The 20,698-nt window shown below is 33.3% G+C and overlaps 1 protein-coding gene across 1 annotated transcript; it reads left to right on the top strand.

Annotated features, from left to right (window-relative positions):
* The first annotated feature begins 2,780 nt into the window (after positions 1-2,780).
* On the top strand, positions 2,781-13,022 carry LOC128985347 (uncharacterized). The gene is made up of 3 exons (XM_054404765.1): positions 2,781-2,850; positions 7,812-7,909; positions 12,764-13,022. The coding sequence occupies exons 1-3, from the start codon at positions 2,833-2,835 to the stop codon at positions 13,005-13,007; spliced, it is 360 nt and encodes a 119-aa protein (XP_054260740.1). The 5' UTR covers positions 2,781-2,832; the 3' UTR covers positions 13,008-13,022.
* Positions 13,023-20,698: the final 7,676 nt, after the last annotated feature.

The following is a 20,698-nucleotide window of genomic DNA, read 5'->3' as shown; positions in this document are numbered from 1 at the left end:
TGAAATAATCAAAGTCATTAGTGTTTAGGTATATTTGATCTCAGACCACCAGGAACAAAGCTCTGCTCTTTAACCAAATAAAACAAGTTATCGCCAAAGGAACGGAAGTAAAAGACATTTTGCTTACTTATGTCCGACTTTAAGATACACCAACAGAAAATAATTGAACTATTAAAACCAAACTTCTGTGCCTCTCCAAAGACTAGATCCCAAACGCTAGATTGTATGCATTACCATCTAGATCCAGCTTTACAGTACAACAGTCCCATAGTACATGAAGAAAGAAATAGGAAATAATTAACGCAGTTATACATAGGATTGGATATTCATCTGTAAATAAGACACTACAATGATTTGGATTATACTCCACCCTACCAAGCCTAAAATGCACATCAGGTATAATTGAATCTATTGAACATCTTATCTGGTAATGTTCCAACTATAAATGTACAAGAATTGCATGTTTTGACAAAATAAAAAAGATAGAGAACAACAGTGCTAGGAAAATGAAAAAATGGCTGGTTTTGACTTAAAATTCTACAACGAATCTGTATTTTTTTAATCAAGTGAAATACAAAATACAAAGTACACCAAAATCAATATTACAAATACAACAGTTGTGGCTACAAAATAGATCTCGGTTACTAAAATAACCCAAAAGCAACCGCAGGAAGAGATATATGAAAATCAGGTGCCTGAAGAACAGTAATCCAACCCTACTGGAAAATAATATCTAAAAAACATGAATTGACTAGCTGCCCTTCATCCTACGATATAACCATAGATTATGCTTAATATATGATATAACCTCATTACTCTTGAGATATAACTATACAACACGAGGCGCCTTCTTTTAGGGAGATACTCCATTATTCAGAGTTGCATGGCACATCACATTGTACAAAGAGAAGGGGCAGTGAAATGGTTTCTATATACAGTGTTTTCTTGCAAAATATTTTTGTTTGCTGCCAATAGGAACACAGTATTTCCTTTTTTAGATCAGAACTCACCTGAATAAAAAACATGGTTAAAAGAATATTATGATAACTTACGCCAACTAAAATAATATCAATCTATGATATGTATATAGGTACGTATTGGCGAGGTACAGGGTCTACAGGGTTTAACAAAACTAAAGTTTTACTACTTCAAATCTCACAATTTGTGAAACACAATCACGTGTAATATCATACATAATTTTAAAGCACATTTTAATACGTACATTATGCTGGAATCAGAGTTAGACTATTTTTATTCGTTACAAAATGGCGGCTCTTAGAGTGGAAATTGTTGTAATATTTTGAATACTTTGGAATTTATAAATAAATAAATATACATAATTTATGATTAAAATGTCACGTTCCTTATTAGCTACGCTTTGTTGTGATATACAATATTACAAAACTATAAAAAATACAAAATTATTTGTTTACAAATAGTTACAAAGCCAAAGCTGAAATAACTTCCAATAACATACTATTTTAAGATGCAAATAATTTTAAAGGTAATACAATACCAAGCAATGCTCTATTAATTTTTGTCTGATGGTTCGTGTGTGATCAAACTCAAACCGGAACACATTTAACACGTTCCATTTGGAATTCCAAATTAAATTAGCAAACCTTGCAATCGTCCCTGATCCTCTAGTAAAACATGCTATCTACAAACAAATGTGAGTTTTTACAACATTAAAAAAAGTATCCAAACATTATGGGTTGTATTTGAATTCCTAAGACAGTCAAAGGTAAGGTGCGACAACGTTTGGATGATGTCCAAAAGGATGGTCACTTTCAAACATGATGACCCGATGCCTGACCAACGGTAAGTGCGACTTGTCCTAATTGACCATTGCATTGTTCAACTCACCTGCTAAGAGGGAGTTCCTCAAGGTTCTGTTATTGGGCCAGTTTTTTTCAACGTCAATTACCTATTTCAGAGGTATTATTGATCAAAGTTCACTACGAAAGACACTGTAATCTGTCTTGAAAATGTAACAACATTTGCTTAGAGTCACCCTGCATTCTTCAAGTACAGTTGGGTCAATATAATTTATGAATTTGTACCTAGTATTCCTATTATAATGTAGCAAAAATATTTAAAATTATTGTTGTACGATTTACTTTGTCCGTTGATATTTGACATTAAGATTTGTTTTAAAAGTTAAAATGAATCGAAATATCGACAGAGGGTTGCAATTAAAAATTTATTCCAGTATATAATTCTAATTTTATTGGTTTTGAAGCATCAGACTTCCATTAAAATCGACTATTTACTAGCTATAAAACCGTGATCTAGCTCTCACATAGGCTACTCCAGAGAATTTATAAGTCATTATATTATATATTAGATCTATTATATAGAACCACTGAGTACGAATTTACTCAAAGCCAGAACTCTAATGTGTGGTAGTTGAATGTGAAATAAATAAGATAATAGCACCAAAGTAGTTTCTAAGATATCGTATTTTTACCAAGTAACTGGTTCCAAAAAAGTTGTAACTTACATTACGTAGTAATGCATCAATTACTTCCCCCAACCCCTCCCCAGTTATTGAACTTTTTCGGCTTTCTATCCCCTAAGTTAGTACCTGTCCCCCTTTAACAATAATCTTGTATTGAGCTTAGGTCAGTTCTTTCATTAAGGAACAAAGAATTTAATTCTACTCTCTCCAGGACTTGTCCTCGGCCTTGGGTCCTGGACTCATCCTGCGACATCGCTCTCTCTCTCTCTCTCTCTCCCCCTTGCACTCTCCTTCTCTCTCTATCTCTCAGTATGCAGCAGCATATTGTCGGTGCGTGAGGGTTCTCTAGGTCAGTAGGCTTAGTATCAAACATGGACAGCAGGAGTAAGGTAAGGAACCCTCCAGATTTGTCAAACCTTATTTAAGTTATATATCTATTTAATATTTTTAATATTGCTAATTCTAGCAAAATCTAAAATAAAAATATTTTTTATTTGTTCATTCAATTTTTATTACACCGTATATATTATACTAGCAGTTACTTAATATTTGGTTTATATTATTAGAAATTATATTTTTCATAATTTTTTATCATAAATGAACTCTGTTGAAAATTAATTTAAAATCATTGTTTAGATACAGATCATTTTAACACTTGGTTAAAACAGTTTCTGTTTATTAATTTTATTAGTTGAAGATTCCAATTTCCTTGTATTCCCTTAAGCAGAACAGATTGTAGAATACTTGTAATATCTAAATAAATTTGTTCAAAAATTGGCATTAAATTTGGGCAAATGAGTGATTTAATTTTAAACTATATAATAGATATAACATGTTTTCCTTTTCTAAATTGATGAACCCTTTTCCCCAATCAATAGGCCCTATCATTTCCCTAATATTGGCCTAATCAGGATTGCTATTCGACTTATTAACTGTATTTTAAACTCGCAAAAGAAGGATAAAAATCATTCCACCAGAGCTAAATTACTCTTTAAGTTATAAGATTAACTTCTATGTAAAATTATGAGCATATTCATCTCGTAACCGTATTGACTTTCCGACTTCATTACCCATTAATCCAAGGAACATATTACAAGTAGTGTTGTTTTGTTAGCAAATTAAAAGTATGTAGACGTTTTATTTAGAAACAAACGTGTTGTTTAAAAGTATAATTTTAATAATATTTCCCTCTGGGAATTCGCCACTTAATTTATTTATCCTGCCCTAGCTAAGACCAAGTTTGTTTTTGTAAAATGTTTAAAGCTGAACTCCAACTTGTTTTAAGACTTATTTACGTTACTATAATGGAGTAAGCCTAGGTTGAAATGATTCGGTTTTCACACTTTTAGCCTTGTTGGGTGGCGACTTTGACAGACACCGTTTAAGAGATTAAATTCGTGAGAGTAATTATTTTACTAATTTACAATGTTTTCTAACTTTTTACCAATGATACCCTGTAGGCTGAATTATTAGACTTGATAGTACACGTAAAATATATGTGAGTAAACAACTTTCCTAAAATAAGTTATAGTTTAATTAATAGTGGAGACAAAAAATATTCAGTTTTAGAGCATTTTTGACTTAAATATATTTTCAAAGAACGATTTCGATTGTATGTTGCTTCCATTAATTCGTGCGATTTAATTGTATAAACAATAATGTGAAATTATGTTGTTTCTATTGCCTTATACGTATGGGGTTGTATTCTTCGCAATATATCGTGTAAAATATGTTCTTGTACATCAAATGCATTAGTAAACAGTAATAAAACAGGAATTATTTAAGCAAAAGCTTCTACACTAGGCTCTTTTTACCAGAACATTGAACTAACAATAGGATTTGTTGGGAAGTATATCAGTTAAACGATAAAATTACTCAAAACGCTTCCTAAATCTCTTTGTTCACGTAAATACACCCAGTAATTGCTTACACGTGTTATAATGGATACTACAAAATGAAGTATGGGCAGAAAAGATAACAGAATTGTTCAAATTTTTCAATTGACACTTATAACAAACTTAAATTTGAATCCTATTTCTACAATGTCGCCTGGCCTAAAATAACTCACATTAATCATTCAGTAAGACTTTTTCATCACTCTGTATTCGAAAATAGCCCATTTCCATACAGCTGAGATCTTCGAAAAATTTCAATTTCCATACAGCAGAAACAAATAGTGATCAGCTGACCTTTCCTGACATAAACATTACTTCCGCTACACACAACTGAGATAAAAAAATGTCAACTGAAGTTCCCAATTAGCTCAAAAGGAGTGACGAAGTAGTTGTTTTCATTGTGATAAATGTATCGTTCAATACTCGTCACGAAAAACCCAGTAGTGAAATAAAGAACTATTAGTTCGAGTTGGTAGAGTTTTATCATGTTGTCATTATCATAGGTTACCATTTTAACCAGCTGTTTATTTTGGAAACATCAAGATAAGCCAAAACACTGACCATATTTCAATGTTACTCAACCATTGACCATTGACCATATACTCAATGCTCCCTTCAAACAGAGGATGATCAATTGTTGACATTGATTAATATATTCAGTTCAAAAAATTTTCCTTCACCTTTACTGAGTACAAAAAGAGCAATGTCAAACATGTGCTCATAAACCACCAAAGCATGGGAGAAACTTCAGAAACGACTCTTTTTACCAAGGAAAGTGCAAGGAATAATGGTATTATAATAACTTCCTCACCCGAATTCAAAATTAAGTGAAATGTGCTACGCGCTCTAGTTGCTGTAACTAACGGTGATGATTGGTTACATGCATCGGGTGGATGACTGGGATTATGAAGATAATGTGTTGATGTTGATGATGTTGATGATGATTATGGTGGATGTAGACGACAAGAGGCTGTGTCGAAGGTGAGACTTGGAAGGCAATTGATGATTCTCACGACCTCCAGCACTTGTGCTACATATTCTACAACCATGCATAGCCTCAAACGTGTCACAGGGGACTCGGTGTCATCATAGATTAAACACACAGCATTAGGTGACGTGGTCGTGATGGTTCAGTGGGCGATGGTCTACCGGGGCTGTTCTATAGTCTATAGTTAGTTCAAATAACGAAGGCGGTCGGGGATAGGACCTACCTGCGGCCATTGAATAAAAACATTATTAGTTGGCCGTGCATTTGAACAAACATAGAAGTTTGTGCTCTTCAGTCTTGCTACGTTATAAATTCATTAACCTTATGGTTCAAATGAGGATATGTAATTAGTTTTGTTCGGTTTTTGTAGATACTGTTTTATTGTTTACTATTTTTATCTTGTTGCTTAGCCAACATTATGTATGTTCTATATTAATTTAACAAACAATTAAATTATTGCCTTTTTACTGGTGCTATGATCAAAAAATTCAATCACTAATCTTAAAATACCACTGAAAATAAGAGATAAATATTCAGTCAACTTGAGCACACTCAAACACCACCAAAGTGAAAAATACAGGTTGGGATTTTACCATAGCTTGGAAAACACTTATATATTTTTAAATTCAACTATTAAGCATTCTCCCTTATAAGTTTCATCCTTCTGAACCAACTGAAGAGCTGAAGGAATGGTTTCCCAGTAACAGTGAGAATTAAATAACAGGTTAAAATGCCTGTTGTAACTGCAAGTAGTCCTGTTTTTGGATTGTGTGACCACGGTTTTGAGCCTACTGGCACATTTTCAAGCAGAAACCAGGCTGTAAACTGTGAAGAGTCTTCAAAACACAGAAAAAAAACACACGGACAAAAATATTTGCTTTAAAAATAACACTAACAAAAACTATATATATAGTATTAGTGAGCTATTAGTATTATTATTTCTAATGTATCAAAACAAAAGATCGAACATTTCACGCTTTAAAAACTAACTTAAATTAATACAAAAGTATTTGGCATCATCACACCCAAGTGTAGCCGAAACAAGTTTAAAACTCCTGAACTTGAAACAAGCACGACAGTTTACAATAGGATTACATGGTTTCTTTCTTGCACTAACAGAGGTGCGGTTGAGGAAATTTCTACAACTTCTGTCAATCCCACTGTTAAAGTCACTGTTGAGCTCAAATTGTTTTTGCTGTTGAGTTCATTGTTTATCGTGTAGGTTGATATTTGATTATGTGCAAATTGTGATTCGGTAATGTTTATGATTTTCATCATAATAACAGTCAAAATAGATTGTATTACTTAACAGATTGTAGAAAATAGCTTTTTTAGAATCAACGTCATTAACTTAAAACTATTCAAAAAGCTTTGGCAACCAATAGGCACTTAACACTTTTTACTCCACAACAAAATGACGATGTTTCCGAAGAAAAGGACGCAAATCGCTGAAAACTGTTCCTGTTCATAAAAGTGATATTCCAGTTATGTATTTCTTTATTAAATATGATTTATAGGCTAAGTATGCTTGTAAGCTTAACTACAACAAATGTATACGATATAACACAATAATTTTCAAAACGTAATCGTATATTACGCATTATTTAACTATTCTTAGTCAGAATCTGCTAAATGCTTGCCCAAAGTACTTTATTGAGGAATGTATTATGTGTTCTTCCAACTGTTAAATGCAAAGCAGCTCTCTGATTCCTATAATCCGTCAGACGGGTTCAGCGTGAATATCTACATAAGTGAACCGGTTTAAATATCTTCACGCAATGTTTACACGAAACCCACATTTGCAAACGAGTCAACGGTTGGATGGGTTGTCTTATAGCTTTAGGATCTACTGAAATAAATCTGTGGTTTTATTGGTAATATTTAGAATACTTAATATTTAGGATTTTTATATATTTGGGGGTTTTGATGTTTGGGTGCGCGTTTTCTGATTCATTTTTATACTGAATCTTTGGAAATGAATCTTTCTACTTCTATTTATAGAGAGGCTGTTCTTTTAAACTAAATATAGTACCAGGACCAAGTTATAAATAAAGTATCACAGAACATAGTATAATCACTTAGGAAGTTAATTTGAGTTCAATGGATACCCAATACACTGTATTAAATTATTTGTAATCAATGCTCATGTTTTTAATTTGATGACACGTATAATCTCTAAAACATCCCAAATCTTTGAAAAGAAAGTTGGTTTAAAAAACTCAATTAAATTTAAGTTTGCTTTTATTGTTTCCAAATATCAAAGAGCTGAGTTTACTTACACCAAAATAAGATAAATTTAGTTAACACCATTTCACTCAAACGTACAACACATCAAAACAGGCTTTGATTTTAAAATATAAGAAATAAATTTGAAGTATCCAAATTTAAAAGAAAATTTGTAGGCAGAGTAAAATCCCGGTTTTAAATCTTGTTAGATTTTATTTGACGAAAACTCTCTCGTTTCTAGATTGGGATACTACTGATAGTGTATGCTTTACAACTGGTTCTGTGTTATCCCTCCCCCCTCTCATCCTACCGGACCGTAGACTCCGCACTGAGGATCAGGTGAGTTGTTTATTGTTATTTTATTCATTAGTTAATCAGATTAGACGATACGTTGTTGTAGAAAGTGGTACTAGATGCCTCCCGGCTACTATTGTCTATTTGGGGTTATGGTTGTGTATTGTATCAGCTTTACTGTCAGATGTGACACTTGACCGACATGCAACGTTTTCGACAAGCCAGTTGGCCGACATGTCACTCGGTCGACAAGACAGTTGATTGACATGTTTCATTTTCAATATAGTATATAGGCCTATTAAGAGTCCCATATGTTTTAACCAAAAACTAAATAGAATACAACTCTCGTGATTCAAAAGCACAGTTTAGTTGTTTTTAACATGCACAAATACTACTTGGTATTTAAAATATTGTTGCAATTTTCATATTATTTGTGAATTGTGTGTGTATGTTTTTTTTTCTTTCAAATAAATAACTTACTTTTATCAAAGTAATGATACGAATTTAAAAAAAAATAATTCATGGGTACTCTTAGTAAAAAAAAAATCACTAATCATGGCTAGTATGGATGTTGTATTATGAAAAGTCCCAAGTAGTTATTACAATTGATATTTCAGGAATACTGTAAAAATATCGTTACAATTTCAGTAATATTATCATAATACAAACCTATGAGATTCAAGAGGTTGAAAAAACTGTCTAAAAAGTGTTTATCAACGTGATTTTTATGGAGGAATCTTTATAAAATCAAATTTTGTATTTTAATAATAGTTATACTGAAAAAAGTTGTACTTCATAATGTTTTTGTGAAACATTTTACCAATAGAACACTTTAAAAATCAAATAGGTCTTAATATCTATTCTTGTGTCCATAGCAAATTACTTTTTAACAGTATCGCCTTACCACACCATATTACTTTACTTTAATTGGTTACAATGTGAAACCCGATTGACAGTGGACATAACTAATAATTTATTTACTGCCCTTAACCCCCAAGCACATTCCTTACAGCCGAACCCAAGATGTATGGAGTAAAGGATTTAAACCATAAATCTTGAGCCGAACCCACTTACCAACAATGATACAGCAACCATAATGACTTAAGTGTGTCATTCAATTTACAAGAGAAACAACTGTAAACGTTTTACAACTTTGAGCAGGAGAAACTTGAAAGACCTGTTGAAAATAGGTTCAAATATCTATTATTAAACGGACCAAAACATTAATTGTTCATCCTTTCACCTGTTATAGTATCGGAGTCCATTGTGTGTAAAAATCCATTAGGGAAATAAAAGAAGTTCATTTATTGAGGATTGCAGGAGCAATTTGGAGCACCAAGGCGACGTTGATTCAAAATTTTCAATCAGGCTTTCTAACGGACGCTTTCAGATGTTTAGATAGAAGAGAAGTTGTCCTAATTAGGGGCTTATTTAAATATTAGAGGTGGAATAGGAATCAGATAGCTTGATAGACTATTTTAACTGTTTTTGTGTAACATAACAAATTTAACTCACAGCTGTTGAAGAATCATCTGGAATCGCCAGTAAGACTACACTATAAGATGTCTAACATCTCCATACCCAGTTCTGGTTTTGTGACATTTTCCAGATCAATATTTAAATAAGACATTATCGACATTATTGTCAGATTGATACAATATGCAAAATTATTTACAGAATCATTCTTCATTACAATCATTGTCTACAGGTCATTGACTTATTTAATAGCATAATTGCTAGTTTTGTTAATAATTTTCGACATTTCTCCCGATCTATAATTCGTTTACTGTATATATAAACGAAACTGTGATCAGGACGAAATTTCATACACAGCACATTTCCTTAGATTTGTCATTTTGTACAATTGTGTGTGGATCAATTATTTTGTTTCGAAATTGTTTTCAGATATACCGTACATGATAGTAATAAAAATTAATACATCTCATGCAACCTTTTGCAAAAAAACTGTGTCATTGTGCAATTTTTGTGGCATCAAGATGTATTTTTTTATTCAATTCTGTTTTTCAACAGTTGTTTCGTTTACACAATTCATCTTAAGGCCGATTTTTATTTTGCAGAACGCTACGTCACTATTTACTATAAAAATATCTCACAATAATGATCTATGTAAATGTATTTAACTTTCATTTTCACTTAAATATTCCCTTCATATTCCCAGATTTATTTACTACCAAAATAATGAAAATGTTTAATGAGTACTTAGGTTTACAGGAAAGGTAGTAGCGTGCTATTGGAATGTTGATAGTTTGGTGTGGAGTAAACAAATTTGTTGACAAAAAATACCCCTATATAAGCAAACTACAATATTGAATTTATTCCTTATAAGAATAACATGGGGAATTTAGAATTACAGGTATTTGACGTTTTCTCCGAAGCTCGATATAAAATATCTATACTTCGACTATATTTCGATTCAATATACAATTTTTTTGTAAAAATACAGTTGAAAAGAGTTTGCAAAACTTTATGTTTCTGGGATCAAGATGTTAAAACAAATGTTTCTCATAAAACCTTCCCTATAGTCTGTTCATGCTGGTTAGCGAATTCGTCTGAATAAAATGTTTACACGTTGATACCGAAATTCAGTTATCGTGCAGGATACATGTATACCTGTATTATACATATATGAATTTCAACTGACGGTTTTTAGCCTCTGGGACAACAAAACGAAAAGCAAATAAGTCCCTGGTCTAGATCTTATCAAGAGTTTTACGGTAATACCGTATTCCCTGTATGGGAAATTCCCTAAACTGTACGGCTACAGTAAAATACAACTGATTCTCCAGGTTTTATCCGTCACATAAGATATTGTCTCTAGAACAATTTCTCACAAGGAAGTTCTTCTAGTACGTCTATAATAGAACGTCTAAATAGTCTAAATAGTACGTCTAAATAGTCAGTACGTTTACAACGTCAAGACTATTTACTCAGTTCCCCAACAACACTCTGCATGCTGATGTAGCTCTTGACATGGTATCCGGTCCTCAGAGAATGACGTTGCAAGATTCCATTAAGTCAACGCATAAGTCAATACAAGATAAGGACAGGTTAACGGATCGTTCCTCGTGAATCGTGTGCTATCGATTTGAATGTGCAGAAACTCTGAGTGGGATTTGGTTAAGTAGTTAAAAAAACACGTGACCAACCTTAACATTCTACTTTTTAATTCTGTGAGTTCGGCTGTTTCATGTTTGTTATGCATTTTAACATAGTTCTGTATGCCATCGTTTGTAAATGGTAACATGTAATATATAAAAAACTAGCTGTAACCCGCGGGCTTTGCCCCGTTTAACTTCTTAATTTTCAAGATGATCTCGTTTGCATGGCTCAATCACGTCCTGGTTGAAGTTCGTTCGCTACGCTCACTCACCTTTAAGTTGGAGCTCGTTCGCTACGCTCACTCACCTTTAGGTTGGAGCTCGTTCGCTGCGCTCACTTTCCTTCAGGTTAGCTCGTTCGCTACGCTCACTTGCCTTCAGGTTAGCTCGTTCGCTACGCTCACTCGCCTCCAGGTTGAAGTTCGTTCGCTACGCTCAGTCGCTCACTCACCTTTTGGTTGCAAATTAGCTGTTGTTATAAATGTAAAAGAAATAATAGTGCTGCACCCTGTTGGTAATCCTTGTAACTTTAATGCTATTGAACATCATAGAACAGAACCAACTTGTTTAATTGAAACAGCTGTTAAGATTCATTAATTCCATTTCTCATAAGGTTAACATGGGAAACTCCAGAGCCACTGGGGCGGAGCCCGGAAGGATTTTTGGGATAAAAATATGCCTATATGTTAATCGGGAAAATGAGCTATCATCATGCCGAATTTCAGCCCGATCCGACCAGTATTTTTTGCGTTCACTTGTCACAAACATACATCCATCCATACATCCGTACATCTAAACTTTCACATTTATAATATTACTAGCTGTAACCCACGGGCTTTGCCCCGTTTAACTTCTTAATTTTCAAGATTATCTCGTTCGCATGGCTCAATCACGTCCTTGTTGGAGCTCGTTCGCTACGCTCACTCACCTTTAGGTTGGAGCTCGTTCGCTGCGCTCACTTGCCTTCAGTTTAGCTCGTTCGCTGCGCTCACTTGCCTTCAGTTTAGCTCGTTCGCTTCGCTAACTCGCCTCCAGGTTGAAGTTCGTTCGCTACGCTCACTCACCTTTTGGTTGCAAATTAGCTGTTGTCATAAATGTAAAAGAAATAATAGTGCTGCACCCTGTTGGTAATCCTTGTAACTTTAATGCTATTGAACATCATAGAACAGGACCAACTTGTTTAATTGAAACAGCTGTTAAGATTCAATAATTCCATTTCTCATTAGGTTAACATGGGAAACTCCAGAGCCACTGGGGCGGAGCCCGAAAGGATTTTTGAAATAAGAATATGCCTATATGTTAATCGGGAATGTCAGCTATCATCATGCCAAATTTCAGCCCAATCCGACCAGTATTTTTCGCGTTCACTTGTCACAAACATACATCCATACATCCATATATCCATACATCCAAACTTTCTCATTTATAATATTAGTAGGAAGGATTAGTAAGATTTACATACAATTCACATGAGTGGGACGTTAGTGTTATAGGTATTATCTTGATGCAAACTATAACAAATTTCAGCAAATTTAATGTATTTGGAGCTATTGGAAAGATTTATTGTAAACATGGTTTATCAGCTAGATTTACATAATGAAAAAGAGTTCAATCAATGCTCTTGACGTAAATAAGAACTGATGTATTTAGAGGAATCAAAATCTTTTGGTTAGGTTTCTACACGATCTACAGCAACAGGATTGGAACTTCGACGCTCTTTACACAATGATCGTGTGACACTCTAGACAATACCTCTTAAATTGTGTTGCTCTTTTTTCAGAAGATCAGATGAGAAGGAGACAGGGAGGATCTTCTGGTCAGCCGTGGGAGACATCCTGGAATCCCTACCGTTCCTCCCGTTCACGGTAAACGTTCCGGACATGATCTCTGGAGTCTGGAACTTCTTCGCAGGGTTCTTCCCTGGGGCGGCGAACAAGAGGCCCAAGAGAAACTCTACGGAAGTAGTTTCAGAAGTTCCCATCACTAGACAGGACGTTATTGACTACTTCTTCTACGATGAGTGAAGTTGGAATGTTCTTCAAGAATGAGTAAAATTGATATTATTTTACGATTATGTGTGTGAATGTTCTTCAAGAATGAGTAAAGTTAATATAAATATATTTACGATTATGTGTGTGTGTGAGTGTTCTTCAAAAATTAGTAAAATGAATAATGTTCTACGATAAGGTTTGTGAATGTTCTTCAAGAATGAGTAAAGTAAATATTGTTCTACGATTAGGTGGATGCATGTTCTTCAATAATTAGTCAAATGAATAATGTTCTACGATAAGGTGTGTGAATGTTATTCAAGAATAAGTAATATGAATATTATTCTACGAAAAGTTTTGTGAATGACAAATTGAGGTCCTTCTACAATGACTAAAAAATAAAATTCAGATATGATGAATCAATTCACGTTTGAATGATGAGTGAATGGTCTATGATGAAGAATGAATAAATTATATTCTACGAAGAGTTAATATTTTCAGCTTTATTAGGTAATAAATGAATACTTATTTTAAATGAGAGATGAACAAATAATTATCTAAGACGAGTTATTATTACTGAATTAAAAGAGAATATCCACTCAGTTCTTTTTTGACAAGAGATAAATTAATTTTCTTCTTCAACCAAACCTTTACAATATAATTCTACTTAATTCAAAACCTATAGTTCAATTTACCTTATGTGAATAAATCCCGACGTTGAACATCGACGGAGAGGTTTTATAACGAACAATGATCATCTTACCAAGTATTTTTAGGAAATTTTTTGAATTAAAAAGGGCATTTTTACCTTATATGTACCTACAAACTAAGTTTTAGTTCTCATGAAAAATCTTTTATCTTGAGAGTCTGTATTTAATTTATGAATGCTACCTCATACAATATAACATTTTAACTTACCTGTTAAACCCTCAGTTTATTTAAGGACCATACAAACATTACATTTTGATGTGATGATACATGCAAAATAAATTAATATGTAAAAACAAACTTGTTTTAGGTAAATGTTAGGTAAATGTTTTAATGCCTACACTTACAGATGGTTCAAAGAAGACAAGAAATAAATAGTTTGTTAATAAGTTATTTATTTATTGCATCGTGTAAATAATGTAGATAAAATATTAATAGTAAAAATAGGATAGAAAACATGTATGATAATTCAAAAACTTAATTATACTTAAGAAAACAACTTGCAGTATTATTATTCCTTGTCGAAGTTTAGTTTATACTATAGTTTTAGGCATAAGCGTCATGGAAAAGTTACAAAATGTAAGCATAACCTATATCAATATGTATCCTGTGTAAATCAACTACTTTTTAGTAGGACTGTTCAAATAGTTAATTTGCAAGGATATTATAACGGCAACGGTATGGATCATAATAGTATATTTCGTACCTAGGGCCGAAAATGAGGTTTTGCCGGCTCGAGATAGTTCTTAATCTTAAGTTCGAGACGAAGTAGGGAAGTTAAAACAATCGAGAGCTGCAAAACCGTTTCGGTCCGTGGTACGAACGCTATTTTTCACCACACTGTAACCTATTACCACTATTCACAACAATAATAATACACACTAACACTCAACACAACTACAACTTAAAGGTTATGTGAAGAAATAATTTGAGGAATCAGCTAAAATAATAATAAATAGTTGCTAGGCAGCGGTGACAATACAACAATTTATATTACAATGCTATGGATACTGACTGTGTATTTAATATTCATTCATGTTTTAAGAAAGTACGCAGGTGATTTTGCGGCCCTAAGGAAGTAAAAACCTGCTCGGTCCCCAAATGACGATGATTGCTGGCATGGCCAGAAAAACGTAACTTTTAGCCACCAATTAACGTATGTGAAACAGCTAAAAACATCATAGTGTGGTGAAAACATAATTAAATTACGACTCTGACCATAAAGTTAACAGGTTTTTATTAATTTAAATTGAGAGTCAGAAACAACAATGAAGCTATTAGTATAGACATTTAGGCCAGTGACGTAATTTGTTTATGTTTATCATCCATACCGTTTCTATTCTAATAGTCATGGTAATATTTGTGTAGATACCAATAAATTGTCACATAAATAATTTCTCCACGCCTGCTTAAAGTGTGATGCAATAGCTCAGTACAGCTATGTATTGCTACTAGCAGACATGTAGTGAAGGCGATTTGATGTCAAGAAGTATAATTGACTACAGCCAAATGCAAATTTCAGTGGTTTTATAGTAATTCTATTTACATTCAGGTATTAATTTTGTTATAACATCTTTCTAAATACTTATAATGAAAAATATTAACTTTATTTTTAAGAATTTTGAAAGTATAAAAATAAATGTTTATGCATTTAGGTTTTAATATTTTTTTAATAGATTTTGTAAAGCTATTTGGAGCAAAAAGTTAAATTTCTATGTTGAAAATGTGGTGTATTTATATATTGGGCTGATATTAAATTGTATACATTTGCGTATACTGTATATATATATATATTTTTTTTTTTTTATTGGGCCTGATGATAATTGGGGGTGACTGATCGAATTTACCCAGTCCAACATTTATTTTTTTAACGCATATAGGCTATTTACCGTCCCGTAAATATTGCATTTTAAGTGTAAACGAATCGATTATTTTTGAATTAAGTCTTTTGTTATATCTATACAGTAAGCTAATTGACTGGGTAGCCGAGTGGTTATTAATAGTGCTCGCCTTCGTATCTGAAGGTCGCTGGTTCGATTCTAAACCCAAATGCCATTTATAATTGGGCTATAAATTAACAATGATAATTAACAACAACAAAATTGTCGTCTGAATAGTAACAAGAAGACCTATGGGGGTGTGTGGACCGTTCCCTTTCAAAGTGTAAAAAAGGCCATTGGCGTAGAAAACATGCAAAAGGTAATAGCACAATCACATATACATATTACATAGTAAAGAATCTACTCATTATCAAATAATAAACCATTATCTAATCTAACACGTTATTTTAGAAATTTGTAACTAAATAATTATAAAATATGTTTCTCAATTAAATACTCAAAAGCACATAAACCCTAGTTGATATCCTAAAGGTTAAGTGACCAACATCTAAAATTTCACTTTTTATCATCCAGTTAACACAAAACAATTTATGATATTTATTTGCGTGCAATAAATGAGCATTAAGTATCCTACTACTTTTCGTAAAGGTATTCTACATCCTTTATGCATGTACTGGCTGTACAAAGTTATAGTACAACTTGTAGAGAACCTATTTTGTAGATCAAAATCAGGCTCTATCAGACCTGAAACTACAGAATGTTGATGCAAATCGGTACATGACAAGATCTTGACGTGTTCTTGAAGAAAACATGACTCCGAGTTTGGAGGAGTCTCGGAACAGGTCACAAAATTAAATGATGAGAGGTTTTAAAAGATGCTTACAAAATATTTGCTTCAAATAAATTAGGTCACTCTACCTCAAATACAAAATCGTCTAACAGTTTTTGAATAGTTTTTGTGACTACAAGGATGTACAACAAAAGCGTAAATGTCTCTTTACCGAGTTTTCTTTTTTTCGAAATAGGTTGACTGTGATAGCTATTTAATTTAAATGAATGACTCTGACTGAAGAAGGTGTTCTTAGTCAATCTTAGTAACCTTACACGAGGCACATATTTCTATACATCCAACTTACACTCATTTTCAACTTGAAAAGCTTTTGTGTTCATTGATTTATAGAAATTAATGATTAAATGTAACCATCAAAAGACTGGGCGGTAGCGTCGTCCTGCAATACAGCTACTAGAAGGTCATGAGTTGTGGATATAGGCACGCACTGTGGATGCGATACGCCCCTGGTGTGGGTTAATGTCCGTACTAGTGAGTCAGTGAGTACTAAGACTATCCACAGTCCCGTCCTTAAAATTAGACCAATTTGTGAATTATAAGGAAAAATTTGCTTTGGATTCCACTATAAACGTAGGTCCCTTAGTTTCCATTGGCTGTATGAGCTATTTATTGCCAGCTTTGTCTAAGGACATGTCGGCCTTAGTCACTAACAAGACTACAAGATCGTTCATGTTACACTCATATCCATTCATACTTGGCTTAAAATACCTACAATCGTTTAGTCGTCATTTCAGAATAAAGTATGAAAGTATTTTTGTATTTGTTAATGTAGAGGTTTAGAGAGTAACTATAGGGAATCAAAAAACGAAAATATTATAATAGAACATGAAAATCATAAAAGTAAATATTTTGATGGCTCTGCGTAACAAGATATAACTGGTTAAAACATAATTTTTTATTTAATTGACATTGAGGAGTTTTTTGTTTTTTTTTTCACATAAAAAGGAGGGTTTTAAACGTCTTCACCTAAAGTGGCGATCGTCGTTAGTTTGTTTTGTTTTATTATACAACTCTTTTATATTGTTTAAAAACATTTTAAATTCCTACGTCACTCGTTTCATCGTTTGATCAGTTGGTGTTTGTGTACTCCTAAATTTTGATTGCCTATTTAGAGTACATGGACTGATGATTGCGAGATATTCCCTACAGAGACTTCTTGGGAATTATTTTCCCTGTGTAATACTGTACACCTGTTATATCTAAGTGTTTTCATGAATTTGAAAAAAATTTATTTTAATCAATTTGATCAGAATGTGTATTAAAAATATTGCGTACACAAGAGAAGAAGGTGCACAACTTCGTATGAAGCATTTTGACATTATTAAAAATTAAGATATCACTCTAGATGCTCCAAATATATGTTAATACATGGTATTTACAGGTCAAAGCCGACACAAAATTTATGAATTCAAATAATAAAGAATAACTTTTAATTAAGCTATTTATTTCAAAATCCCTTTGAACTATTCAAAATTCGAATTAAAAATATATTAATTCAAGATAATACGTCAGCTTGGCCTCGCCAAGTTTGCAAAACTTGTCGGCGAGATCCAATTGATGCACAGAAGTAACATACTTATTTTTTTTTTTTACAAAAATGTATCTAGCACTACTAATTCCATGGCGTTTTGTGGCAGGCACCTATATACAGGGTGAATAAAAAGTCAAGACCCCCCCCTCCAATATTTTTCAAAGTAAATATACAGAGATATCCTTTTGGTGGTCGTGCAATCTTAGCAGGAAGTTTCATTTTATGATTTTAAAATTTTTGAGTGTCCCCCTAAAAGGGGGGATTTGGGGAGCAACTAAACAATTTTCAATGTAAACCCCCATCAAGTGACACCTCATTTTGAAGTGTTTACAAAAACTTTAAGAATGGTGAAAACCAGAGTTCGTTATCTCTTCTCTATCCAAAATGCTAGCCAATATTACCATTACGAATCAATTTTACCATTGATTTTCCCCAACATTTGACGGGCTACCATTTTAGATAGAGAAGAGATAGCGACCTCTAGTTTTCACCATTCTTTAAGTTTTTGTAAACACTTCAAAATGAGGTGTCACTTGTAGGGGGTTTACATTTAAAATATTTGAGTTGCCCCCCAAATCCCCCCTTTTGGAGGGACACTCAAAAATTTCAAAATCATAAAATGAAACTTCCTGCTAAGATTGCACGACCACTAAAAGGATATCTCTGTATATTAACTTGGAAAAATATTAGAGGGGGGGTGGGTCTTGACTTTTTATTCACCCTGTATACAAAATAATTAGCACAAGATATACAAAACTTAAATGTAGTGTGAAAAATTGCTTCATACACATTACCGTACACTCCTACAGGTTTGCCTGTGAAGAAGTCCCGATTGCCTAGTTGAGCGTCATATTCGCTCCCTCTGGTGTTTATCAATTTCACCGTGGAGATAGCTGGACCGTGGAGGCGGAGGATCGTTAGTTCGAGCAACCTCAAGGTCCTCAGGATGTCTTCTTGACTCTGGGAGTAGGAGGTCAGCTTCCAGCAGAGCTCCAGTATAGCACAGACTTCAGCAATGCCAAGAACTTTAACTCAAACTGTGTCTGGAAACATTATGGTTGATTAGCAAATACCAAAAACCAGGGTTTTTACTTAAATGCCCTTAGGTACAGTTAAAAGATTTTTGTATTCATATTACAACAGACTATCTAAGCCATTCACACTTAACGCTGAATATTTAGAAGTCATACCTGATCATCTCCATAAAAGTCTTGTTATCGAGGTTCTGCATAACACTTTTGCTAATAGCTAAAATGCTCAGTTCAGAAGGCAAACTTGTACCAAGGAAAATTTGTACCAGTAACCTAATTAGCAATGCAAAAAATAAAATAAGTGAAAATAAATAAATTAGTCGGTCAGATCGAATCAGACCCCAGCATTCTCAATGTCCAAGTTCGGTAGCGGCCAAATGCCAATGCAAATTAGGACGAGACCAGCTGATAAATAAACTGTAAAACTGGTTAGAATAGCATTGAGCATTTGGTCGATAAATCTAAATGTAATATCTGATATTGGATTGTATGTAACTCTTTATGACTAGTCACCCCAGCGTATGAATAAAACAAAAGAGGGTACAAAAGAACCAAACAGAGATCGTAGTAAGTTATGACTCGTAGTCTTGCCGTGACTTAGAGTGATTCTCTAATTTTGATTCAAAACGTAATATGTTGTCAATATTTCTCACTTTATTTTAACTAAATAATTTATTTTAACCATAGTCATAGACAAATAGTTTTCTTGTAGTATTTATCGATTGTTATTGTTACCAATTCTATCCATTGTTATGCTTGCTATTTAACCAGTTTTTTTTCCATTAGCATGTGATGTTAGTCCCTATCTGCCTTTCAATAAATCCTGCAAAATAACAAAAAAAAGTAAAAGAGCATGAGAAAAGGCAGAAGGGAAGAAAATTTAATTAGGATCTTTCAATATTGTATCTGATCAGCATGTCAACCCTGTAAAAATGGTGTTATACCGTATACAAATAAATAAATAAATAAATAAATAGAATTAAATCTAGACCGACAGCAGTGCTGCGGTTAACATATGTTCTGGCGCCCACAGCTGGGAGTGCCGTGTAGTTGTGTATTTAGTGCGCCACAACACAGCACTCCCCAGCGGTGGATGCCAGAACTTATACTAACCACAGCACTGTTGTCGGTCTATATTTAATTCTATTTGTCTATGTTTTAACCTTAACAATGAAAATCCGCTGAGATACGAAAGTAAATTTTAGTTATATTTAATGGGTTTTCATAGCATTTAGCGTACTCTATCTACTCCTTATTTATTTCTTTGGACCCAAGGAAATAAATATACATATTTACGTCTATTGCAGTGAAAACGGTTGTTTTACAGTACACGCGTTGCGTATCTAAAGTAGTTCTTTTCTCCCAGGTATAAGAAGTTAAACATGAGCTGAAAAAATGTTTTAGCTTCAAGTTAATCCGCTGACTTTCAGGAAGAAGGTGTATGTAGTCAATGAAAGTACGACCAGTTATCACAATTTAGTTCATCACATTAGCCAAAATGTCTCATCTACCTTCACTAATTTTCAAATTCGGCTTCATCAAGCTCGTGATCTGGAGCTAGTGTCCAAAAGAGTCAATTTAGGTCCTAGTGATGAAGTTTTTTATCAGAATTTATTTTACAATCTGTTCAAACGAATATGAGAACAATAAGTAAAATAGGTAACATAACAAATGGCAGGAAGCAAGCAACTGTTCATCAACAAGTCTTGCCAAAGTGATGAAGTAGGCTTATTTTTGACTAAACATTTCACACGTTACATCATGTA

Source organism: Macrosteles quadrilineatus, unplaced genomic scaffold, assembly GCF_028750875.1.
Source record: "Macrosteles quadrilineatus isolate MER2022 unplaced genomic scaffold, UCM_ALF_1.0 Scaffold_2__2_contigs__length_208266976, whole genome shotgun sequence".
In the NCBI taxonomy this organism is placed as follows: domain Eukaryota; kingdom Metazoa; phylum Arthropoda; class Insecta; order Hemiptera; family Cicadellidae; genus Macrosteles; species Macrosteles quadrilineatus.
The sequence above is the reverse complement of the archived record's forward strand: the minus strand, read 5'-3'. Positions and strand labels throughout refer to the sequence as shown.

Coding starts and splice junctions, on each gene's coding strand:
- LOC128985347 (XM_054404765.1), top strand. Junction 7,910..12,763: donor GACTCCGCACTGAGGATCAG/GTGAGTTGTTTA, acceptor CTCTTTTTTCAG/AAGATCAGATGAGAAGGAGA.